The following is a 24,647-nucleotide window of genomic DNA, read 5'->3' on the forward strand; positions in this document are numbered from 1 at the left end:
CTCGAGTTGGTTCGCCGCGAAGAATCCCTGCAACAAGTGCTACTATGGTGCCCTGTCGCCAAAAAGTATGATAGCTTAATCGCCTCATTCATACCAGATTCTCTGTCATAAACGTTCCACTCTATCTCTCTTCACTATCGGTTGCACCCGTTAACTCGGTCTCTTCGTACTGATTTGTGGTCTCATGTTAATTGTACGATAGTCGCCATTCTCTTCCTCTTAAAGCTTTCATTATGTCTTCTTTTACTTCCTTCAGACCTTGTCTACGCAACGTCTCAAAATTCCGGCCGCGAGCACAGCAGCTTCTTTTACAAAGAAGGACCTTCGTTACTCCTCCAAACCCTCGTCGTAAACCGAGTGAACGTGAAGCTCCAAAGGGCGTCGTTGCTCCCAAGACAAGAATTGCATTCGGAATAGTCTTTATTGGAGCGATGATATATTCAATGGTAATTTCCCCTCTGCTCAAATCAATGGAGGGGATCTTGGTCTAATTAGCTGCAGGCGACAGACGAACCTACGAAGCTCGATGGGCCTACAATTGCGGATCGAGACACCCTGGCCAAGCGCCAGGATGGTGTTACAGAGAACTCACCCATGCGTTTACGAATGGAGGAATTCATAAAATCACAACAGAAAGAAATTGTAAAGGAGTTGGAGGCTGTAGACGGCAAAAAGTTCCAAATCGATACATGGACACGGGAGCATGGAGGCGGCGGGATCTCAAGTGTCCTACAAGATGGCAATGTTTTTGAAAAGGCCGGTGTGAATATCAGTATCGTCTACGGAACTCTCCCTCGAGCAGCAATTGAGAAAATGCGAGTAAACCACAAGGCCATCGACCCCGAAGTCAACTCGCTGGAGTTCTTCGCGGCAGGGTTAAGCATGGTTCTTCACCCGAAAAATCCCATGGCCCCAACAGTCCACCTGAACTACCGCTACTTCGAGACAGCAAACCCAGACGGAACTCCAAATGCATGGTGGTTCGGTGGCGGTACCGATCTTACACCTAGCTACCTTTTTGACGAAGACGCCATCCACTTTCACAAGACTATAAAAGAGGCCTGCGACAAGCACGACAAATCATACTATCCGCGCTTCAAGGAATGGTGTGACAAGTACTTCTATAACAAGCACCGCGACGAGTCTCGGGGCATAGGAGGAATCTTCTTCGATGATCTAGATGGGCAAGAGAAGGACCAGGAGAATACTTTCGCATTTGCGCAGAGCTGTTTGAAGGCTTTCTTGCCAAGTTATATCCCGATCATTCAGAAGAGGAAGGATATGCCGTATACCGAGAAGGAGAAGGAGTGGCAGCAGATTAGGCGGGGGAGGTATGTGGAGTTTAATTTGGTGCATGATAGAGGGACGGCGTTTGGTTTGAATACACCTAGTGCCAGAGTGGAGAGCATTCTCATGAGTTTGCCTTTGACTGCGAGCTGGAGGTACATGTATGAGCCTGAAAAGGGAAGCAGGGAGCAGCGGTTGGTGGACACGCTGAGAGAGCCTAGGGAGTGGGTTTGAATGTATAGATGACGGTAGAATGTACTACTATATAAGTATAAAAAGCAAAAATAAAGCGTGTAATAAGTACCCAAGGAATTCTCAGGCATCGTATACACGTGATGATCTCTCCTTTCATAAGGCTTACTTACGGAGTGGAACCGAGTCTCAACATCATTCAATCATCTCCATCTCACAATCCCAAAACCCTCATCGAACGCTCATTATTCAAAACAATGATCACCTCCCCACATCCTCTGAATCTACACCTGAAATCCTCACAATGACAACCCTCCCAGCACCCAGGATCCTCTTAACCACCCTCTTCAATACATTCACCACCCCTCCCCAGGCAACCCAACCAACAACAAACACCCCCTATTCCGCCTCCTCCTCCACATCCACATTCACATCCACTTCCACCAACCCCCTACACGCCCTCCCGCCCTCTCACCGCGCTCTACTAACGACCCTGCACGTGCTCTTTCCCCCTGGCATGCTCCTCCAATCCCTGGACCTCCTAGACCGCGGTCTCGTCACGCGTATCACGGAACTCCATCCAAATCAAAATCCACATCCACATGCAGCACCACAGTCTCAAAAAGCAATAATTATGCCATCTCAAGCTCCCATCCACCTACTCCCAGAGCCAGGAGTTCAAGAGAAAGAAGAAACGAGGAAGAACCAGGTATACCAAGTCCGATCATCTCAGCAGCTCTCCCGGTTTAAAGACCACGGTGGGGGTAAAGGACAGGTGTATATCGTTAGGCTGCAGGCGTGGTCTTGCACGTGTGCTGCGTTTGCATTTTCTTCATTCCCGTCTTCGTTCCTGTCGCAGTCTGCGCCTGGGTTCGGTGTTGAGGGCCATGGCGAGGGGTTTGAAGGGGATGGAGAAGGAGATGGGGGATGGGAGTTTGGGGGTTTGAGTTTTGATGGGATGGGAGGCGGAGGAGGTGGTGGAGGTGGAGGAGTGCCGGTTTGTAAGCATTTACTTGCTTGTGTGCTTGTGGAACGGTGGGGGGATGTCTTGGGGGCGTATTTTAAGGAGAGGGAAGTGGGGAGGGAGGAGATGGCTGGGTTGGGGGCTGAGTGAGTGAATGAGGGAGGGGTTGTTGTGGGATCTTTGTCTATGTGTTTGGGCCCAGAATCGTTTGAATCAGCGTCGAGGTTTGTTGAAAAATTAGGTCGGCATGGCGTTTTCAGAAAAGGATTATGGTTAGGTTTGCATAGGAAGGGAAAGGGATAATCAAGGGGCGTTCAGTCAGGTTGGAGGGCAACATTCTCAAAGCAAGAGCTGCACCGAGATATAGGAAGACATTGCGTAACTGCTATTCATCTAGCTACACATTTATGGTACAAATGGCACATCGAATCCCATGATGTTCAATATGCCACTTCGCTCTGATGCTCAATAAACACCCGATATCATTAAACGCCGTGTTCGTCATCATCACTTCTTTTTATCCTTGTCCTCTTTATCCTTTTCTGCCTCCTTGCCTTCCTTCGCCTCCCCATTAACGCCATTTACTCCATTCGTCTTCTTGTCTTTCTCATCCTTGCCCTCGTCCTTCTTAGCCTCTTTATCCTCTTGCTGCTGTCTATTCTGGATTTTGTTCTCAATCAGGTCGTGGAAAGCGGTAATGGCACGAATCAAACTGGAAAGGTAAATAGCCATGAGCTGATCGTTGGTCTTGATGCTCATAGCATGTGATAATTCGCTGTCGTTCTTGACTGGCGCATCGACGCCATTGGGGACGTGTGAAGAGGTCTTTGGTGTAGAGAGATTGGGTAAGAGGTTAAATACGTCTTGGAGGTTGCCCAAGATAGCATGGTTGACTGGTAAAGTTTTATCAAGAACCTTTTGTAGGTATTGCTGGATATCTCGTAACCTTAAGTGCAGTCCTTGCAGTGACTGAAGTTGTGATGTAATTCTTGTTGACAAAGTCCCCACAGCGACATCCCGAATATCTCTCAACAAATGCTCGACTCCAATCTCCTCGGCTTCCTCAGCTTCGATGATGGAAGGGGTATGTACGAATGTCTTAGATGTTGTGGTTCCATCCTATAGAAATATTAGCCCAGAATCGCCATGCAGCTGTTAAAAACACATACATCCTTGATCTCTTCAACTGCAAAGTACGCATCTGTTGGTACGCCAGACTCCTTCGGTTGAACGTCGATAATGACCAGTAAAGGATTAGGTGTATATCTCTTGAACAGCTCATTGATTTCCAAGTCCGAAGCTCTTAACTTAGGCCCAGAGTGATACCAGCCTATCAGCTTCTCCTTCGCATTGATCTTCTTGAACATATCATTCATTGACTCGACGTAGTTGTGGTCCAGAAACCATACTGATGGGTCCTTGTCGTCTTCCTCAAAAGGCACTGTAGAATGGTCAACCATTAGAGCTTTCAAATTACAAAATAGCAAGGCTATTGAGGGGTCCATACCAGCGAAGCTGTTTGACACCCGCACATTCTTTCCATCGTTCTGTCCTAGCAAAACACCCACTACTCGTTTCCGCGTGCCCTTCGCTGAGCGGCCATAGTGATCTGCGGCGGAAAGGAGGACCAGGGGAGCAACAGAAACGTTTCTAGTAACCAGAGAGAGCGTCTCAGCAGTAGTGGCAGGCATGGTGGGTATGGGAGGTGGATGGTGATTTATGAGGCGGAATTCGTGAGGTTGTTGATTCAACTTTTGTAAGGCTGCCTTGAGTTTCGCGGCTTGCTTGCAGCTTCCCAGACCACAGCTCCTAAAGAGAACTAGCGCCCGAAGACGTGGTCACATGACTCTTGAGTTGTAAAGCTTCTGGAAATTGCGTATATTATTAACACACTATGAAATAAAATAAAAGGGAAACGAATATAAAATCTCATTGCTATGAGCTCTTCCCTTTCTTTCGAACTAGAAATCTTGAAGTTCGACATCCCTCGGCCCACAGGAACGATACTCCGGGACAAGTCCGACAAGTAAGCAGCCGAGCTTAGGTACCGATATTTCTTGGATTGGACCAAGCTTCCTCAACGTTTCCTTGACTTCAAGCTGTCGCAACCATCTTCCACCTCTCCACTCCTCACGAAAACCTCTTTACTGAGACCCCTACTTCCTCCTTTCACTCCTGCCTTGGTCAGGTCTTTGTCACTATCCACGCTCTACAATGGCACCAATTGGCGACGACACTGTGCATACACTGCAAGAATTGGTCCAGAAGCTCGAGTCCAGGGTTAAGCAATTGGAAGACAAGCTTGAGGATGTCTCGACGGGCACAAAGCATACGCCAACTGAGGGAGTTAGAATGATCTTGATGGGTCCTCCTGGCGCTGGTATGTACACGTCAACCCCGGGCTGCCGGCACATGTTGCAAAGATTCTGGAACTCCGGCTAATACGCAATTTGCAGGCAAGGGGACTCAAGCACCCAAGATTAAAGAGAAGTTCTCTTGCTGCCATTTAGTATGTTATTGCAAAGTTTGCCTAGTATATTTCGGCATTTGCTGACGCGTGAAAAGGCAACCGGGGATATGCTTCGCTCGCAAGTAGCAAAGAAGACACCTTTAGGTCGGGAAGCAAAGAAGATTATGGACCAGGGAGGTCTTGTCAGTGACGAAATTGTTATTGGCATGATCAAGGCTGAGCTGGAGACAAACCAAGAGTGCGCCGGAGGGTAGGTTTGCTCCTAGAGTTTGCTCTGCCAGGCTATACTAACATTGAGCCATAGTTTCATCCTCGATGGTTTCCCACGAACGGTCGTCCAAGCCGAGCGGTTAGATTCTATGTTGAACGAGCGCAAGCAGACGTTACAGCATGCTGTAGAGCTTCAAATAGATGACGGCCTCCTTGTTTCGCGGATAACTGGTCGTCTGGTTCACCCAGCATCTGGTCGATCATATCACAAGGTCTTCAACCCACCCAAAGAAACTATGAAGGATGATGTTACTGGCGAGCCACTGGTCCAAAGATCAGACGACAATGCCGAAGCTCTAAAGAAGCGACTGGTCACATACCACCAGCAAACAGCTCCGGTAGTTGGATATTACCAAAAGACTGGTATCTGGAAGGGCATCGATGCAAGCCAAGAACCAGGGCAGGTCTGGAAAAGCCTTCTCGGGGTCTTCGAGCAGTCAGCGAGCCAAGGCAAGAGCGGGAGCTTGCTTAGCAAAATCACTGGTCGCTAAATTTATATTTTGCATTAGACTCGGAGGAATGCTGTGGAGACAATATTGCGATAGATTCCTTAAAAGTTACGGTTGGCTAATAGTCCAAGCTCGGGCATTTACGTTTGCACTACTTTCAATGGGCGGGACATGACTGACTGTACGAGTACGACCAATCTACACATGGGTGTCATGCCCGTTCAGGGGCTTCATGTATAATTCACCAATGCTTTGAGTGTAAAATGCACCAAAGAATGTTAATGCCTCATGCACACCTCGACTTCAGATCCAGCTTTAGATCATGTCTATTCCTTGTGAAAATTTTCTGGGGAAGCTGAACTCCGATCCGTTTCTGCTGACCTGTAGACATCCGTTCCAATATATGCGGGTACGATTATGCAGTGTTCCGTCAACAGTGTAACAATCATAGTTTATTTCATTTGGCTTTGGTACAGTCGGAAGATACACATATCCCCATATGAAGAGGCGCTGGGGTTGAATGTCTTGTTAAAGTTTCCTTTTCCTTGCGTTTTGGGATAAATAGGGCGAGTGTCCCATATCTTTGACAGTCAGTCTGCAGATGTGACTGTCCCATTGAGATATTTCAAAACATCCTCTTCGTCATATATTTTGTTCCTTTCGGTGGCAGCTGTTTTTCCAAGATTCCCCGAATTTGACTATTCTTTTTATCGCCCGTGCAATAGTCCATCCCAATGCTTCATCGATCCTCTCCAGCGGCCTCGAGCGGAAGCAAGTCAATTGACCACCAACGTGAAGTTCTCATGGACATTCTCAACAGGCACCTTGATGAGCCCGATGAATATCAACCCCCAGTGCCCCCTCGGGGATCTAGTAACACTAAAAAGGGTAGTCGTTTGAGCGACAGTCAGAAAGAGAAGAAGATGGTACCCTTCCCCTAGGCAACATCAATCAGCAACAACATGTGGAGTTCTGTCGACTGACATTATATCAGGTTCAAGTTCATGTCAGGACAGCGTCCAGGAGCACCCAGACTCACAATGAAAGACCGCCCGTACCTCCCAAGCCACAACGACAGCACAGCCGGACCAACGAAGTTGGTTTCCAACCCTTTAGCCTTGACGTTTTGAGTCCTCCCTCGTTGTCGGAATTTTTGACTGACAATCTCCCTAGTCCACGCCAAAAAGCCACCATCAACACCATGACACTCAACCCCACACGACCTCTTCCCCAGCCACTTATACCTACACCTACAAACGTCCCACAGGCCCCGAGAGTCAGTATCCTGTTCCTAGCCATCTCTATCCCATCCCATTCATACTCTCGATGGACAAAACACTTATCCACCCCCCAACTCCCTATTAACATCCATACTAATATCTTCTAGTCGTCTCTCTCCACCAACCCTCCTGTGTCGGTCTCCCACCAAGCTGGAACGCCCTTCACGACCGCTTTATCGCCTACCTCGCAACTCATGCTCCACTAGATAGAAACGGGCGTGCGCCCCGCTACGAGGAGCGTCGAGAGAGATGGAAGACCAACGACATTGTGAGGTTGATTGGAGAGAGGTTTCCTAAGCTAAATGGACATGTAAGCCCATCATTCATCTCACTTTTCATCTGATTAGAAAAGAAGGAAGGGGCTAACGAGAAGGACAGAAAATCAAAGCAACTGCCATAGAGATGCGTCTAGCGCTACTGGACCAGGCGGGAGATAATGATTACTTCAAGATGGGATATAAAAAGTATGAGCGAGAGGAGTGGGGAAAGGGAATCTGAATGAAGGATGGAGGGAAGGAGGAAAAAGTTTTTGCTTAGAGTCTAACTTTGGAGTTGAAGGTGCACGTACCATGGCCCAAAGGCCTTCTTGTCGTGGGGAAGAAAGGGATGATGTTTATTTCAATTGGAGAAAAGAAGCAGCGGGTTTCCATACCTCGGCTAGAGACAGTCCAACCTTTCGTGTACGCAGTAATGTACTCATGGCTCGATAGCAGGGCGAGAGACTGATGCTAGACCCATCGCGTGTACTTACTGCTCAAAGGAAAAGACCAAGACTTCGATAGGAAGAAGAGTTACTTGATCGGCTTGAAATATCTCAATTTCGGTCCTTGATCAATAATAATGTGGACTTTGAACTTTCTATCCACTTGATACAACAAGACGAAGCAACTCATGTATCCTTCCGATATCTCTCTCCTTAAAAAAGCATCGTCTCATCGATCTCAACGTCACCCATCGATCGATCACGAACGTCTCGGAACCCTCAGGGCCATGCTCGGAGACGGTCAAGACTCCGACTCACTCACTCAACCCCGTCTGTTTCCCCTTCCGTCGAATGAAAGTCCAGGACGCAGGTTCACGAACACCTAAAGGAGTGATACTGGCGATTTCTATTTAATTCTGTTGCACTTCGCATCGGAACAGACTCCCGTCTGTCATCGATCGTGAATCGAGAGAGTTGGCAGAAAGACTGGGGTAGCGCTAGCGCTTAGCAGCACGGAAGTTGTGTCCGGGGTCTGGATTGTGGGGACTAGTTCTGAGTTTGGTTTGATTTAAATAAACTCGAAGACCATAGTCTAATGGTTGATGAGTTTGATAGTAAGATAGTTTATCTGAAATCTGATAAAAGACTATCCCTTCTCTCAAGTTGAGACTTCCTTCCAAATTAGCTCGTTCTTTCCTTATCTTTTAGGTCAAAGCCTTGGCTCCAAATACGTACGCTTTACCCCAAATCTAGTTTCCAATCCTACCCAGATTGAAATGCCTTTTATTTCCAATACTCGCGATCGTTTTCAACTTCTTTCAAAAGATGGAACATGACATGTTGTCTGAGTCAGCGGTTGTGGTCTCATTGCGCACATCAGGGGAGGGGGTAGCTCGGTCCTTGGCCGGGTCTAAACAAATACGATTACTCGATGTGACGTACGCTGGAATTATCCTCCGAAGAACTTGATCCTTCTTTTATGTTCTTTTATGTCTTTTATGATGGCGTCCGATATATGTACTTGTATACGTTATCAAGGCAATCTTCGGTACGGTACTCGGGTTGAGAGACTCGGTACTCGTATTGGCGCATACTGGACTATCCCATTGGCTATCTAGCCCTCGCTTAGAGCCTCGAACTCGAAGCCCTTTCGATGAATGCGAGGGTTTACGGTATACGAGATAAATAAGAACTTTGCTCGAGTATAAGACCTTCCTATGGGAGATGATTTCATTTCTCTTCTTTTGATTTCAAGCTCTTTACCTTGCTCTTTTATTTCCTTCTTGCTTTGATACTATACAGTCTTTACAATGAGTTTTCCCTTAACATCTCCGCTATTCTCTTGCATCTCTTCCACATTCAGCAATGTCACTCTTTTTGGCGCATCTATAATAGAATTAGGAGCAACCCAGTTGACGAATGTATCACTTGCTTATCCGTACTATCCAACGTACGGTGGTTTGAATTTCTGCAATGTATCTGTCACCTATACCCACCCTGGCCAGAATGATACACTCCGCGTCCAAGTAAGTCAAGTTTTCAGACACTTCTGATAGCCGAAAAGCCAAGCTACTCTATACAATAACTCTCCATCAAAGAAGCAATACTGACTTCTTCCAGGTTTGGCTCCCATCGACCACTTATACCGAACGAATGCAAGGAATTGGTGGTGGGTCATATGGCGCCGGCCTAAACGATGTGGCATTTGGTGGCATGGCACTCGCTGTATCACAGGGCTACGCTGCAGTCACCCTAGATGCCGGTCTTCCCTCCCAGAAAACTGTAGACCTGCAACCTGAAGACTGGGCACTGCTCAGTCCTGGCAACGTCGACCTTTACGCCCTACAAAACCTCGCCTCGGTATCGCTCAGCGACGCTACTTTGTTGGCAAAGGACTTTGTGGAGAGTTACTATGGTCAACTTCCTAAATTCTCGTATTGGAATGGTTGCTCGCAAGGCGGGAGACAGGGTCTCATGCTGGCACAGCAATATCCTGATCTTTATGACGGGATCCTGGCTGCATCTCCTGCTATCAGCTGGAACAAGTGGGCTATTGGAGATTACTATCCCACATTTGTCATGGATCAACTTAAACAGTACCCATACGCATGCGAACTCGAGGCTATACGGACAGCGGCAATCAATGCGTGTGATGAACTCGATGGGGTTGTCGATGGAATTATCACCGATCCCGAAGCGTGCAACTTTGATCCCAGCACAGTGGTAGGTGGACCAGTTAACTGTTCGGATGCAGCCGGCCCTCTTACAATCAGCGACGCGGCGGTGAAAGTGGTCCAGGCTGTATGGGGAGGAGCTCGAGATGACCGCAATGAATCTCTCTGGTTTGGCTTGAACAAGGACGCTGCGATCACGGGGTCAAGCGGACTGGCGGAAACTTCATGTACAAATGGGACGTGCAGCAGGTCACCGCCTCCTCTATGCAATACTTGGCTTCAGTATTTCCTCGCCAAAGATCCTTCCGTCGACCTCTCAACCATGACTCAAACATACTATGACGACCTCTTCAGAATATCAGTGCAGCAATACACATCAATCTACGGCACCGACGACCCTGATCTCAGCGCATTTCGGGACAGTGGCGGAAAGATGATCACATACCACGGACTATCTGATGTTCTTATTCCTCCGATGACTACGCAGCATTACTACGATGCTGCAACAGCCGTGGACCAGAGCGTACAAGACTACTATCGCTTATTCTTCTCACCGGGATTAGGACATTGTGATGGGGGCTTAGGCGGCTATCCGGCCGGTGCTTTTGAAGCCTTGCAGACGTGGGTGGAGAATGGAACTGCACCGGACACTTTACTAGGAACGAGCGCTGCAGATTCCCAAGGCAATGTTATTGAAAGACCGTTGTGTTTGTATCCGAAGAAGCAGATTTATAAAGGGTCTGGGAATACGAGTGTGGCGGAGAATTTTGCGTGCGAGTAATTTGCCGTGGCACCCGTCTTCTGCTGTTTTGCTGCCAGAAGACGAAGAACACCCGCTACGGTACATTCACCATCAGCCGAAGTCCTCAAACGCTTGCTTGGATATATATATATATATTTTCTGTCTCAAATTTAGATTTAGAGAGAGTGTGAACTTACAAAGACTATAGATAGATACTAATCCCTTGCCTTCAAATATAGTATCTCCCTTACAACGTGAAATAAATCGCCTTCTGTGAAATATGTATTACTCCACTTTGGGTCTTAGGTTATACTATGCCGATACTCCACCTGCTTACTGCAATTATCCCAAGGGCTGTCTACCAGCCATCGAGAGGTACCGTCCTTTTGTGGAACAGTACTAGCTGGAGCCAATACCAATCTAGAAGCCCCGCCGCAGGACAAACGACAGAGGTTCTAGATATCTCCAAAGACAATCAAAGCTAGGGTAGAATCCTACCTATGTATCGTACTGCGTAGTAATGGAGCCACTGAAGCTTTGAAGAGGTTAAGATTATTAACCTTTACGCATGCGAAGGAACTAGCATCTCGATAATGGCGAAGTGAAACTTACGTATCTAGGATGAAACGACAAGAGCATTGGAGCTTTATGCCTGGTGGATACACATTGTTGGGTGTATTTTGACAGGCAAGTATTCTGCACAGGGAGTCTACATCTCGTAGATCTTGACAAACTTAGCAAGAGAGATTCATACACCAATAGTAGTAAAGTAAGGCAACACCGTCTGAATACAAGACTACCATACTACGGGCTGAAACAGTGCACAAGGTGTTGCTGGAGAGAAAGTTGCCCCAAGAAATGTTCAGGATACAATGGAGTCAGATGCCAACGAACTATCGCTGCTGCAAGGAATGAAATATGTATTAAGTGTCATCTATAGGGTATACGCGAAGTCTCAAGGAACTGAAACCACCCCACAAGTCTACTCTATAACCCGTACTCTCCTTCCCAAAAATCTATCCACCCTCATCCAAAAAATGCCAATCAACCGCGCTCTTCCACAGATGCTCCTCCCAATGCATGCATATATAGTATCCCCATAATTAATAACCAAAACATGTACCACCTCACCTCCGAGGCGTAGAGTTCACCATCTGCCTCTGCTTGTTCAACCAACTCTTCGGCGCATCTTGTCTGCGCTGCAAGACCACATGATTACTCTGCAATCGGCTCGAGAGATCGTACCATGCGCTGGCAATCAGGGCGTTCTCGCGTGTGAGGTTCTTGATCATGGACTCATTTGCGGCCTTCACATGATTCATCAGTGGTGCTCTAGGTGTGTTCACCAAACATAGAGACAAAAGTAATTGTGAAAAAACAATGTTTATTAAAACTGTAAATATATGGCACATCCATAGAGACAAAAAGGAAAATTCGACACGGTACCTTCTGCGCATCAGGGCTACTTTCTTCGGCGATTTTAAGTCTTCTTTGGAGGTCTTGAATAACGAGCTCTTGTTTCTGGATCTGTAGTGAACATGTCAGTTGGAGCTGCTCAATATTTTTGCTTGAGCACGGTGGACGACATCCGGTGCTTGTTTGACAAGTCCTAGAGACATAGGAAGAGGTATAACGCGAGGTGAGAGGGTTGGGAGTTCCACTGGAGGCCCATTGCCAATTGCAGCAAGTTCACGAGCAAGCTCTACATCTAAATGTGAGTGGGCATCGAGTTCGGAGGCCGCAGAAAATCTATTTGGGCTAGGAGGTTGTGTATCGGCATAGGTTTTAGTGGCCGCAGAAAGACTTTCTGGCCTAGAAGCTTGTGGACGAAATGGACGGAAGATTTTTTCCAAGATTTTGCCATGCGTAGAAAGACTTCGCACCGGTTTTGAATCGGTTCCGTGGCTTACCTCTGCCTTTTCCTTTCCGTCAAGTTGAGAATTGCTACCGTCATCAGCTCTAGCATCTGCTAGATCCTTTATTAACTGATCTTTTACTAAAAGTGTATTTAGCAAATGTGTTTTCTGCTGGTCGAAATCAATAGTAATATTTTTGTGAGCATTTTGGAGGACAAGGAGGTCATTTTGGAGCGAGGTGGTGATGATCTCGTTTGTTTCCTTGAGGGTTTCTAAAGCGTCAATTTCGTCTTGATTGACGGCTTCCACTAGTTTCAGGTCAGTAACGTCAGTTTTATAGGAGAGGACATAAGCTTGCTTACAATTGGCCTTTGTATCAAGTAATTCCCGTTCTTGACTTTGAAGTCTCGACTGAGTTTCTTCGAGCTTCGATTTTGTTGAGGCTAGCTCCGCAGTATTTTCATGGTAGAGTCTTTGTAGGTTGCGGAAGGCCTCATCCCTGTGAACATCGTCGGTGAGAAGCTTATACGGACCAATTTTCAGGATATTATCAATAAGGGTGACTGACTTTGGATCCGAAGAATTGCTGAGTGCTGCATTCAATTGCTGCTGCGCAATTGTGTGCTTCTCCAAGAGCCCTTGGTAATTTTCTTGCAGTCTCTTCCGTATTCTTTCTCCCTCTTCGAGATCTATTCGAAGGTTGGCGTTTGTTACTCCACCTGTGCTACTCTTGAGGACTTGATTTTCAGCCCTCAGTCTCGAGATCTCAAGAGCATAATTTGGCGTGGGGTCGTCACTCTGCTCAAGCTCTTGTTCAAGAGTGAGTTTGGCGTGTCCCATTGATGGGGATGGAGGCGAAGGTCCTGCCACATCGGTGTTGAACTGTTCTTGGAGGTCTTTGATGAACTTTTCATCGTGTTGCTGCCTTTCATGGAGCTTCTGAATCTGGTCATCCCGAAATCGCACTTCATCATCAAGGCGGTTTTTGTTTTGAATCAGGGTGACATTCTCCAGCTCGAGATTGGAAATTAAACTCTTAAACTCCCGAATAGTCTGCTCCATTTTAGACTTATCTTCGTTGACTTTATCAAATTCTCTCATGTTGAGTTCTAGGGTCTCGATTTGCTCACGCAGGTGAGCATTCTCCCTTTCGATATTCTGTAGATTTTCGAGCTTCTTCTGATAGTGGTCTACCTTATTTGCTTTCCGGGTTAGTGTCGTGTTCTCGACTTTGAGCTCATTGAGCTGATCCTCGATCTGGACGAGTCGCTGGGCAGATGGCCGCAAATTGCCGAGTTCTTTCTCTTGTCGCTCCTTGGTGACTCTGTCGGTTTCTACTTGTTGTTCTTGACTTGCTATCAGGTCATTGGCCTCTTGGAGCCGGGTCATTAAGTCCTTGATGTGGGCTACCTTGTCCCCGTCATCTGAGTCCTGTAGAACCCGCAACCGACTCTCTATCTCGCTGCTATGCTCCTGTAGCTCCGCATGACTCTCTTCTAGACGCCTAAATCGAGTAATGTAATCAGCGTGCTTTTTCTTCAAGTCGCTGTACGCAGCAGATAGCTTAGCATGTTCCTCTTCGAGAGCGAGTTCGATGTCTTGGTGTATCTTGTGAGGAAGTGTTTCGTCAATGGCTTTCGCATCCGTATTCTTCTCGTTTGTTTGCGTCTAATAGAAATGTCAGCCGCTGCATTGGGTGTGGAGCTTTTGGGATTTACCCTTTGTATAACGCTAGCTATCTCGTTTTGCGAGGTAAGGTCGAGCTTGTTCTGAATTGTATTGATACATTTCGCCTTATTCGTACCGTGTACAGCTGCCAGGAGGAATATAGTGAGAAGCTGGATGCAGATGTCAGTGAGGCGGACTTGGAGTTTCATTTCGTAAGTCGCTACCTTAATCGTTTGTTCCGCATCATCGTGCTCTGCAATAGCATTGAAATCTGCCGGATTCTCCAGTGTCATAGGATCGAGATCGGGGCATTGAACGCGGACATAACGTAGCAAAGACTTGTAAACTGCTTCCAAACTGCGCTTCTTCGCGAGCCATTTCGAGGAAGGGGTAGGTTTCTCGAGTTCGACGGCATAGGCGGGATCGAGGTCCTCTGTGATATCATCAATTAGTACTGGGACAAAGGGTTCTTAGGATGTACTCACCAAGCATTAGGGACAGAACTCGGCCATCGGTCAGGTCTACCAGAGACTCGACCTCGGAGTCGAGCGGGAACGTGTTTATCTGCGAAAATAGTCAGAAAAGGCCTTTCAGTATATAGGAGCGCGAAAAGGAAGATAATACCCAGTTTAGAAGAGCTGCCTCTGTGGCTGTGGGTTGGGTGTGAGGCATAGTTTCCTATCCTTCGAAAGCGTTGTTGTGGTGTGAAGTCAGGCAAAAGGGGCGGAAGCAGTGTTGTACTGATCTATGATTGTGAATGAATTTCCAAAGTAGTATGACATCTTAGAGAGCCAGGCTTGCATTGCATTTATCTTATTACAAACTGACTTTGTTTCGAAGTCAGTCGCGACAATGGATAAACCTAGCGCTTTACGACGCGATCCGGCTATCAAAGGCTAGAGCCCCTGAGCTTTATTTACTCCTATGTGTTTAATGACAACCCCACAATCTTGATTGTTGCGAAGGGCTGTTTTCAGAACCCTGAAATATATTTCTTTATGGTCGCAAATGGAATAAAGAATTTGGTTGTCTATATCCGGCGATTTCAAGAAAGGGCGTCGCTACATGTCATTGTACGTTTAAATAGCCATTTGATAAAGGCTACAGAGTAGCTAACAAACAATAGTAGAATCGGCCATTGGATTGAAAGATGGTATACTGTAGGGGGGTTTGAGTATCATAGCCAGTGGAGCACTGGAGTTCTGGGCGTCAAACTTTGGATAGAACCTGGAGGATGCCCGATTGAATATCTGTAGAACTACCTTTACCGTAACAGAGTCTAGGCACATACCACGTCATGTCCATTTTGCACATTCTCAGCCGTAATATAGATGAAAGGTCCAAGGGTACTGTACCATGTGTGGGGACAGAACTTTTCTAATCACGCACAAGTTGCTCGGTGCCAATTTGAATGAGCTCAATTTGTTTAGCCCAACAGTTATACCATACACCTATGCGCCGTCCCGCCCCTCCTTTCTTACTCCATCCGTGCCATGAAACCGTACGCCAGATTGATTATGTGTTTGTAGACTTTATGATCATCCGTTAATGGAGACCATCTGGTCTTCTTCAATAACTGCATGATATTCCTTTGACGAGGTTGTAAAAGTTTCGAGGGCTGACGCAGGCACCTTTGCAGCAAAACCCCTATCAGAAGTTAGAGAGCAGCAATATATTGAACAAGGCCAACTTACTTGATTAGCTTGTATTCGTGGGTGATGGTTCCTCCAGCGTCCTTGATGGTACTCTTTGCAGAGTCTATTATGTCATTTGGAGTCGCATCCGGGTATGTAATTATGACAGACTTTTGGGGCAGGAGGCCAGAGACAAGTGCGGCGAGCGCAACCACGGAGAAGATGGCGATCTTCATTTTCAGTTTTGAAGTGTTACTGCTTCTCGATGGTTGTGAGATGTTTTGCAATGTGAGGTTGAAAGTGACTACCCGCGCCTTGCCAATTTCGCTCTTAGACTTTGAGACCCCACTGCGTTAGTCAGCATTCGTTGAGTTATTCAAAGAACCGCAGCCGCAACCGCTCCCCGAGCCCGAGCTTCGTCTCTGTTTCGGTAGACTTGTCATCCTTAGACAACAACAACGACAACGACCTCAATCCAAATCAGCACAGTCCAAACACACGACGTATCGACGGAAGCACGAATATTCGTCTCAATATATGCGCATGGACTACTAATCGCGTTGAATCGTCTTCGTTCCTTTCGGTTTCTTTGATATTGGGTCCGTAATAGGGGCGCAGAGGAAGTTGGGCGAAAGAGACAGCAGAAGGCTGAACCGGTTGAGGAAGACGGACTTGGAGGCACGGTGGCCACCTGGTGGATTGGGCAGTCATCAAAATACACACTTCTTGTTCTTCTGAGTGATTCCCTTTGCGTGGATCTAGCTAGCTGCACTTGAAAAGCTCTCAAGAAGTTCCTACCCGAAGTTTGGTGGTTCGTTCCTGCGAGACAAAGCCGTTTTCATTGTGGAAGCCTTTGGCCTGTGGCCAGATCATCTCATCAAAAGCATTTCCATTCTCCCGGCTTTCCATAGCCCATCATGACCACCGAATTCTCTGACGATGTTGCGGAGGATTACAAGAGGGCTCTTGAAGACTTGACCATGAATTCACGATATGAGATCAGCAATCTAACAGTCATCGCAAGAGAGAATACAGAGCATGCCCTCGCCATTTCCGAGGCCTTGAAGAGCCATATCAAGCAGGTAGGATAATTTCTCGTTCAATTTCATACTAGACTATCTAGTAATCGTTTGTTTGCGTAAATTTTCTATCATGTAAATTTGATCAGGTCGTTTACTTACACTCCGTTAGACCTCGCCGCAGAAGAAGCTTCCTGCATTTTACGTTCTTGACTCCGTCATTAAGAACGTTGGGACACCGTACACAATCTTCCTTTCCCGCGGCCTTTACTCAACGTTTATGGAGGCATACGCTTTGGTGGACAACAGTGTGAGGAGGAAGATGGATGAAATGCTGAAGACTTGGAAGGAACCTGTACCAGGAGCTTTGGACACACGCCCGGTCTTCCCACGGGATGTCACAGGTCCAATAGAGAATGCTTTGATTAAGGCTAGGACATCTGCAATACAGGCTCAGCAAGAACACACCAGAAGCCAGCAACAAATACTGGGGCGGGGGCGGCCTGGTCCATCGCCTGCTCCCTACCGCGAGACTCCTACTCCACCAAATGCATACCGACAGCCCCCTCCTGTACAACAAGGATACAACTCAAACTACCCCCAGCAACAGTACCCCTCAGCCATGAACGGCCAACAATACGGCCAGCAACCACATGTCCAACAGTCATATGGACTCCCACCTGTGAGTAGACCTTCCTCTGGCAAATTTGACTATACTAATCAAGACCAGCGACCACCAACCCAGAATTACATTCCACATAACGCAAGTGCGGGATCATGGCAACAACCCCCGCCGCAGCAAGGATATAGTGCACATGATAATAGCATAGATGAACTGAACAGTGATATTGCAAACCTTATCACAGTTTTCAAGACAGACTTTGCTCTGAACCCGTTGGATGGCAATATACAAAAGAGACTGAAGGCATTGCTCGACCTACAATCTATAATGCAGAGTCAAAGATTGCCCCCTCAGCAAATTTCTGAAATCAAGACCCAAGTGGCAAAGCTTTCTGAAGCATCTAAAGCGACACCTAAAGCACCCAAGTCTCCTACCCCTGCCCCAGTTCCCGCTCAACTTCCACAGCAAAATTCTCTAAGCTCACTCTTGGGTCCGGGGGGACAGGGTACTCTCGCAGCGCTGCTGGCGAAACAAACACCTCCCATTCAAACCCGATCACCACAACCAGCTCTTAATCAACCTTTCAAACCACCTCCTGTATCCATGGCCCCCACACCTGTTCCAGATACGGGTTCTCTATTTGAAAAATTACTGGCAGCTGGTATAATCTCAGGAAAACCTGCCATAAGTACACCTACCCCGAACATTCCGTTGCCTGCAAACATATCTGGGTATCGACCCCCATTCACCCCAAACCCATCTAGAACACCGTTAGGAGAAATACCGAATGATGTCGTCCTGAAGACATCTTCGTTGAAAATGTAAGCAACTTCCCATTCCTTGTTGACTTCGTCGCGCTAACACGAACAGTCCTCGTCCACATCTCATATCCAGTCTTTATGAAAAACTGGGTGCACCGTGTACACAATGCGGCAGGCGGTTCCAATCTAATGAAGAGGGCAAAAAGAAAAAGACAGCCCATATGGATTGGCACTTCAGAGTACATCAACGAATGACGGAAGCGGAGAAAAGAGGGCAACATCGGAGTTGGTATGTTGATGAATTGGTAAGTTCTTGCTGTAGGTTTGTTCTTGAAGTATATAATTAACACGTCACAGGATTGGATCAAGTCTCGGGAGGTGGAAGGAGATCAGAATACCAGTAATGGTGACAAAACAAACGGCTCTGGCGTTACTAGCTCTAGTATAACGAGTAAACCAAAGCTGCAGTATCTCCCCGTTCCAGATGACCCTGCACTTGCAAGTAGCACATGTCCTATCTGCACAGAGAAGTTTGAAATGAAGTGGCTCGATGAGGCTCAGGAGTTTGTCTGGATGGATGCCAAGAAGATCAACCAGCGGATCTACCATATTAGTTGCTACGAGGATGTCAACAAAGCTGGTATTAAGAGAGACACACCGGAACCTGTTCTTGGGAAGCGAAAACATGAGGTAACTACTCCCACTGGGTGCAGGATAGGCAAATCTAACAAAGCTCAGGACGACAATATTGCAGTTCGGTCAAAGATTAAGACGGAGTCCTATTAATGAAAATACGAATGGCCAAGGTAATTGGACTTGCAACGTATAGGTGGTGGCACGATTGCATAGCGTTGGCGTTGGTGGCTGGGATGTAAATGGCTTTTTTTGATTAGCTGGTACCAATACAAACGATACAGGCCTACAAAAGAAGCCCTTTCAGTCAATCCATTAGTGAGGTTTTTACCGTGTAATACCCAAAGTCTCGAGATATTCAAAAGTGAAAAAGTAGATGCGGAAGTTATAAGTTGTCACACGTGACTGGCTCCAAGGATATGTTGCGACCCGCCCGGATGCTTGCCTTGATTGGACTCGCTTATTCCGCACAAAGGCTATCGTCAATCTTCCAGAGTTGCGAAAAAGTTCAAGTCATTCAACGAATCTACAACTTCAACCAAGAACTTGATAGATTCAGTCTCCGCCCAACTGCGGTTAAATTGATTGATCTTCCTGTTCATCTCCAAAAACCGAACCAAAGTAAGCCGGCTCCTGCGACTCTCTCCTTCGCGCATCAACGCAAGGAGGAAACCCCCCTTCCAGGCAATCGTACTGACAGTATCCCCCCCAGCCAACAAGATGAAGCACCTCGCAGCATACCTCCTCCTCTCCCTCGGTGGCAACTCCACCCCCTCCGCCAAGGACGTCAAGACTGTTCTCGAATCCGTCGGAATCGAGGCTGATGATGAGCGTCTCTCCACTCTCATCTCTGAGCTCAAGGGCAAGGATCTCCAAGAGGTATACACACCGCACATATAAAAAGAATGGAGGATACAGGGCTAATACATCCGGATAGTTGATCGCTGAGGGCTCATCCAAGCTCGCATCCGTTCCCTCAGGTGGTGCCGGAGGCGCTGCCCCAGCTGCTGGTGGTGCTGCCGCTGGTGGTGCCGTTGAGGAGAAGGAGGAAGAGAAGAAGGAAGAAGGTATGTTACGCAAAATATACTTGCGCTTAAAAACTATTGCTGACGGTTTATGCAGAGAAGGAAGAATCCGACGAGGATATGGGATTCGGTCTCTTCGACTAAGCAGTCAATGTACGGTACGACACATTCGATGCTCTCTCTCTGCGGATACAAGTGGACAGGGCTTCGGGAAGGGGTTGTGCGGACTTTGCCTGATCTTTGCATGTCATGGGAGTCAAGGGACGGAATTGGAATTTGCGGATCTTCTCATGAGGGATGGCCAATTATCCATGCTAGATAGCGCAATACAGACGTGCCTCTTCCAAATACGATTTCATGGTGACTTTCCGGTTTACGTTAGTTCTGTGAAGATTATAAGGGAAGTCCATGCCCAATCATTGATGCAGGGCCTACCTGTGGAACTACATATGACACTTAGAAATAGGAAGCCTTTGCTTATGGACTTGGGATCTTGCAAGGACAAATGTCCTATTTCAAGAGAGCAAAAAGTATTAGCAGTATGAACGCCGTGACTGAAAAACAATATGGAATACCAATGGGACGCTTAATGTCTCGATTGCAAATCAATAGAATGCACCTATCAACTTTTGTGATTATGATCATATTGAGGCACTATATTTATATATTTATATTAAGCCGTCTTAGTCCTTGGAATTCATAATTGTTGAATTCACCTCCGTACTTCACTTGCTCACTTGCTCACTAGAACTTTTGCTTTGACTTTGCCCCACTATACTGGGGTAAGCGAACCCTACCAAATAACTTTGGCGCTAATGACTAAGCATCCACACTCAAACCGCAAAATTCCAACCGCCAGCCAAAATCGAACATCACGCCGACATTGACCTTCGTTTTTCGACCCTCGAAAAGCGATCCCCAAGTCAACTACCACAATCATGGCCGACGAATACGTGCGTATCTGCCTCTTTCCTCTCCATCTCCATCTCTGCATGCCTGCCCGCTCTCGCAGAGATGAATCTGTCTACCCCTCCCTACCAAGAAGAACAATAGCTAACACTCGATTGCCGGAACAGGACGCAGAGGCAGCCGCCGAAATCAAGAAGAAGAGAACCTTCAGAAAGTTCTCGTACCGTGGTATCGACCTCGACCAGTATGCCTCCCACACACACACTTGAGAAATTACAAAGGGGATCTTTTGGAAACAAAAAGCTAACCCTCATTCTCTCCCCGTAGACTCCTCGACCTCTCCTCGGACCAGCTCCGTGATGTCGTACACGCCCGCGCCCGCCGTCGTTTCAACCGCGGTCTCAAGCGCAAGCCCATGGGTCTGATCAAGAAGCTGCGCAAGGCCAAGCAGGAATCCAAGCCCAATGAGAAGCCCGACCTCGTCAAGACCCATCTGCGGAACATGATTGTCGTCCCTGAGATGATCGGTAGTGTCATTGGTGTTTACTCTGGCAAGGAGTTCAACCAGGTCGAGATCAAGCCCGAGATGGTCGGTCATTATTTGGGAGAATTCTCCATCTCTTAGTACGTATCCTTTTTGATTCCCAAGGCTGCCAAAGCAACATGCGCAGGCATCCAGAGATGTGGAGAATGATACTAACAATTTTACAGCCACCCAGTCAAGCACGGAAGACCCGGTATCGGTGCCACTCACTCTTCGCGTTTCATTCCCCTCAAGTAATCGCTTCATCTCGAGTTCGCTGGGTTTCTGGGGTGCAATGGGATATGGGTACAGGTGCATTTGCGTACTTTCTGCAACCAAAAAATGTGCTGCTGTAGATAGGGCAATGAAATTCTGATATCCAACACCAATAACGTCCCTCAATCGCAATGTGATCTGTTGATATTCGATATTTTAAACCTCAACTCTAGCAGTCCCCCAGACTCCAGTCGCCTATCTACTCCTAGTCTAGAGAACGGCCTGACACCACACCAAGACCCTTTCACTCATTGATCTCGTACTCTCACCTCTCAAAACCCATCCAGTTCATATATCCTCACACGTATAGCATTTCGCGTATCCTTATTATTACTTCCTTTATGTCAACCTTACAAGCGTCAGCCATATCGTGCTATGCAATTTCATGAGTTTTGCAAACATCTTCCAGTTTTACTTCCTTAACCATCACGTCTCCAACTCACTAGGTCTGCAATTAAATAGTCACCGGTGACCGGGGCATGTTCTGCGCAGACAGGGGTTCCTTCTAAAGTCAAACGTCACAAGCCTCATATTACTCAGTTTAGTGACCTGGGTTGGCATACCAAAGTAGAGAATGGCATCGTAGATACATTTGACAATCTTGCCATGGGTATTATCTAGCAGCTTTGGACACATGTATTTTATAAAGGTTTATTGCTAGACACATAAAGTCTCCCTAATCATACAATTTTGCTCACTCTTGATAGTTAGAGAGCTGCAAAGCAGCAACTTCCACGCAGATTGTCAATTGACATCCGAGTAGCTGATAAGTGCCTGTCCCAACAAGCTTTTGCACTTCGAGGCATATTAAACCGGGTGTTTGTCGAAGGAAAGGGTACCACTAAACCAAAGGAAAGACAAGATGGAAGCAAACGCAAACGCAAAGCTATAGGGCAGGCGCGCTCATTGGCTTGGTAAAACACGGCTGAAATGGGCCACGCCATCTATCAGTCTTATTGGTCTCCCTTGTTTCCCAGCCAGCGTGCTAAAAATCAAAATCAAATACGCAAACATTATTCTATCAAAGTACAAATGGGGAATGCAGCGGAAGTCGGCCTCGAGAATCTCTCTCGTGTCGGGCGAGCCAAGCAACCCCAGACTTTGGTAAGCCGATGAAGCGAAAATTCCGAGTGCAAGATGTGACGGAGTAAATTTGAGAGTATCGCGCATCGTTGACGGAGAACCCCTTGTTGAAGAAGTAACCGGGTTTATCCAGGTAGCTTAATTGTCTCCGTAATTCAGGTTCTCAATGTAACCGTTGTCTTCTATCTTGATATCGTGCTCATTCTTTGCACTGGCATCGACTTGATCTTTCATCAAACCCTTCTCCTTGAGGTACTTGATAGACTTCAAGATGGTCAAATCATCCTTCGCAGTGTCGTTGAGAATCAGGCGCTGAGCGAGGGTCATCTTGCCACCGTTGGCGTCCTTGTCTCTCAAAGCTTGATTCCGTACCTCCTGATCGTGAACGAAACGACACTTGCCCTTTTTACCGCATGTACCCCCAGTTGAGAAGTATTTGCAATGCCGCTGGAGCTGGGCCTTTGGTGGAGGAGGCATGCGCATAGGGACACCGAGACGGCTTGAAATAACTTCTGGTCTTTGGTCCGCCTCCTCGGACGAATCTTCTGAACCACTCTCACTCACTTGACCACGGTCTTCGTCCCCTTCGTCGCCATTTTCACGCTTGCGCTTGGCACCAGACATGTTACGTTCAAGCTTCTCAAGCTGGAGCCTGAGCTTCTCGGCCTTTCGTTGGTCGCGCTCAAGCTTGGTCTCCTCTTCCTTCTTGACAGGATGACCCTTTGATCGGCCTTGCTCACGGCGCAGACGCTGTTCTTCTGCAGCAGCCTCTCTACGAGCTTTCGTAGGGAATCTAGCTTTGCGCTCTGCAAGCCAAGCAGTAAGATCTGTTGGCAGCCTATAGAATGTTAGCTAGAAGAACTAATCTTCCTCTCTTGAAATAACGTACTGTGGAGTATCAGGACCAAGTAAAGTAACAAGTCGAGCTTCTTCATCAACTTCATCGAGATCATCTTCACTCTCATCGTGATCGACACCATTTGGTGTGAGTCCGAGAGTGTTTGTCTTGCGCTTCTTCTTCTTCTTGCCACTAGCATCTACACCTGTAGGCTTATGGTAGTTCTCAGAAGTTGCTCGATGACCATTAGACTGATGATTGCCATTGCCGCGAAAGACGAAATCACCACGACCTCTGCCTCTGAAATTTGTATTGCCTCTGCCACGATGAGGGCCAGAATTGAAAGGATTAGGATCAAGAGGTGGACGCTGTCCTCCATGAACAAAGTTCTGTGGATATCCTTGATATTGAGGTTGATTAAAAGGAACAGGCGGTGATTGGTGATTAGGGGGATACTGTGGAGTAAAACCATTGCTCGCTTGAGCCATATGGTTTCCTCGCTCATTATCAAAACCCATTCGAATAGGAGGACCCATCAAGGGTGCTTCATGACCTCCACGAGCAGCAGGGGTAAAACCACCGCGGCCACGACCACGATTATTGAATTGTGGGGGGCCTTGTTGTGGCGGACCAGACCACTGCGGGGAAGTATGTTGACTGGGTGGCACACTGTGACCATATGGAGGTTGTTGGTGGGAATTTTGAAATTGCAAAGGTTGCTGTGGACCATACTGGGGTTGCTGGGGTAGTTGGGGCGCTGGTTGATGTGGTGGTTGGTTGAACCCTTGCTGGTGGGCATAATTGGGGTGGTAATTCTGGGCAACCAAAGGAGCAGCAGGCTGATGGTGTTGCATTGGTGGCTGCTGAGGATGTTGCTGAGGCGGCCCCTGGTGTGGCGGACCTTGATGAGGAAGGCCTTGGTGTTGCGGGCCATTCTGCTGATGATTGTTGTTACCTTGCCACTGTGGACCAGAGAACCCGCCACTTGGGCCATGACTTTGAGGAGGTCCTTGTGAACCCGGACCTTGGTTGAAGCCTGCCGCAGGATTATGAGGGTTGTAAGGAGCTGGCGGTCCTTGATTCTGTGGTGGGCCTTGGTTCTGGGGGGGACCATTGTAACCATTTGGTGGATGGGAGTAAGGAGCACCGTGAAAGTCTCCTCTACCGCCTTGATGACCACCTCGCCCACCCCGAGGAGGACCACCGCCACGTGGTTGCTGGTTGTATTGAGGTTGCTGGCCGTATACGTACTGGGGATGTTGCTGGCTG

At 47.4% G+C, this 24,647-nt stretch overlaps 10 protein-coding genes across 10 annotated transcripts; 7 read left to right on the top strand and 3 right to left on the bottom strand.

Annotated features, from left to right (window-relative positions):
* Positions 1-233: 233 nt before the first annotated feature.
* Positions 234-2,593, top strand: HEM13 (Oxygen-dependent coproporphyrinogen-III oxidase; the record flags this gene model as incomplete). The annotated part of the gene is made up of 3 exons (XM_031151102.1): positions 234-446; positions 502-1,511; positions 1,597-2,593. 3 exons carry the CDS (start codon positions 234-236, stop codon positions 2,591-2,593), a joined length of 2,220 nt encoding a protein of 739 aa, XP_031002663.1.
* A 357-nt stretch (positions 2,594-2,950) lies between these two features.
* On the bottom strand, positions 2,951-4,134 carry rpn-8 (26S proteasome regulatory subunit; the record flags this gene model as incomplete). Its single annotated transcript, XM_031151103.1, has 2 exons — positions 2,951-3,562; positions 3,613-4,134. 2 exons carry the CDS (start codon positions 4,132-4,134, stop codon positions 2,951-2,953), a joined length of 1,134 nt encoding a protein of 377 aa, XP_031002662.1.
* A 523-nt stretch (positions 4,135-4,657) lies between these two features.
* Positions 4,658-5,674, top strand: adk1 (adenylate kinase; the record flags this gene model as incomplete). The annotated part of the gene is made up of 4 exons (XM_031151104.1): positions 4,658-4,823; positions 4,900-4,952; positions 5,009-5,163; positions 5,218-5,674. The coding sequence occupies 4 exons, from the start codon at positions 4,658-4,660 to the stop codon at positions 5,672-5,674; spliced, it is 831 nt and encodes a 276-aa protein (XP_031002657.1).
* A 1,159-nt stretch (positions 5,675-6,833) lies between these two features.
* LHYA1_G006165 (uncharacterized protein) lies at positions 6,834-7,410 on the top strand (the record flags this gene model as incomplete). The annotated part of the gene is made up of 3 exons (XM_031151105.1): positions 6,834-6,912; positions 7,020-7,222; positions 7,291-7,410. 3 exons carry the CDS (start codon positions 6,834-6,836, stop codon positions 7,408-7,410), a joined length of 402 nt encoding a protein of 133 aa, XP_031002656.1.
* A 1,515-nt stretch (positions 7,411-8,925) lies between these two features.
* Positions 8,926-10,570, top strand: LHYA1_G006166 (putative feruloyl esterase; the record flags this gene model as incomplete). The annotated part of the gene is made up of 2 exons (XM_031151106.1): positions 8,926-9,141; positions 9,236-10,570. The coding sequence occupies 2 exons, from the start codon at positions 8,926-8,928 to the stop codon at positions 10,568-10,570; spliced, it is 1,551 nt and encodes a 516-aa protein (XP_031002659.1).
* Positions 10,571-15,593: 5,023 nt separating this feature from the next.
* On the bottom strand, positions 15,594-15,925 carry B24G3.190 (Uncharacterized protein; the record flags this gene model as incomplete). Its single annotated transcript, XM_031151107.1, has 2 exons — positions 15,594-15,702; positions 15,750-15,925. The coding sequence occupies 2 exons, from the start codon at positions 15,923-15,925 to the stop codon at positions 15,594-15,596; spliced, it is 285 nt and encodes a 94-aa protein (XP_031002658.1).
* A 681-nt stretch (positions 15,926-16,606) lies between these two features.
* Positions 16,607-18,877, top strand: LHYA1_G006168 (Uncharacterized protein; the record flags this gene model as incomplete). Its single annotated transcript, XM_031151108.1, has 4 exons — positions 16,607-16,771; positions 16,881-18,151; positions 18,225-18,396; positions 18,449-18,877. The coding sequence occupies 4 exons, from the start codon at positions 16,607-16,609 to the stop codon at positions 18,875-18,877; spliced, it is 2,037 nt and encodes a 678-aa protein (XP_031002655.1).
* Positions 18,878-19,444: 567 nt separating this feature from the next.
* On the top strand, positions 19,445-19,893 carry RLA2 (60S acidic ribosomal protein; the record flags this gene model as incomplete). The annotated part of the gene is made up of 3 exons (XM_031151109.1): positions 19,445-19,603; positions 19,662-19,791; positions 19,847-19,893. The coding sequence occupies 3 exons, from the start codon at positions 19,445-19,447 to the stop codon at positions 19,891-19,893; spliced, it is 336 nt and encodes a 111-aa protein (XP_031002654.1).
* A 794-nt stretch (positions 19,894-20,687) lies between these two features.
* Positions 20,688-21,439, top strand: RPS15 (40S ribosomal protein; the record flags this gene model as incomplete). The annotated part of the gene is made up of 3 exons (XM_031151110.1): positions 20,688-20,902; positions 20,986-21,282; positions 21,370-21,439. The coding sequence occupies 3 exons, from the start codon at positions 20,688-20,690 to the stop codon at positions 21,437-21,439; spliced, it is 582 nt and encodes a 193-aa protein (XP_031002642.1).
* Positions 21,440-22,678: 1,239 nt separating this feature from the next.
* Positions 22,679-24,628, bottom strand: LHYA1_G006171 (uncharacterized protein; the record flags this gene model as incomplete). The annotated part of the gene is made up of 2 exons (XM_031151111.1): positions 22,679-23,378; positions 23,430-24,628. Coding segments are annotated over 2 exons (1,899 nt in total), but the record flags the coding sequence as incomplete, so codon positions are not given.
* Positions 24,629-24,647: the final 19 nt, after the last annotated feature.

Source organism: Lachnellula hyalina (genome assembly GCF_007821495.1).
Source record: "Lachnellula hyalina strain CBS 185.66 chromosome Unknown contig00158, whole genome shotgun sequence".
NCBI lineage: Eukaryota > Fungi > Ascomycota > Leotiomycetes > Helotiales > Lachnaceae > Lachnellula > Lachnellula hyalina.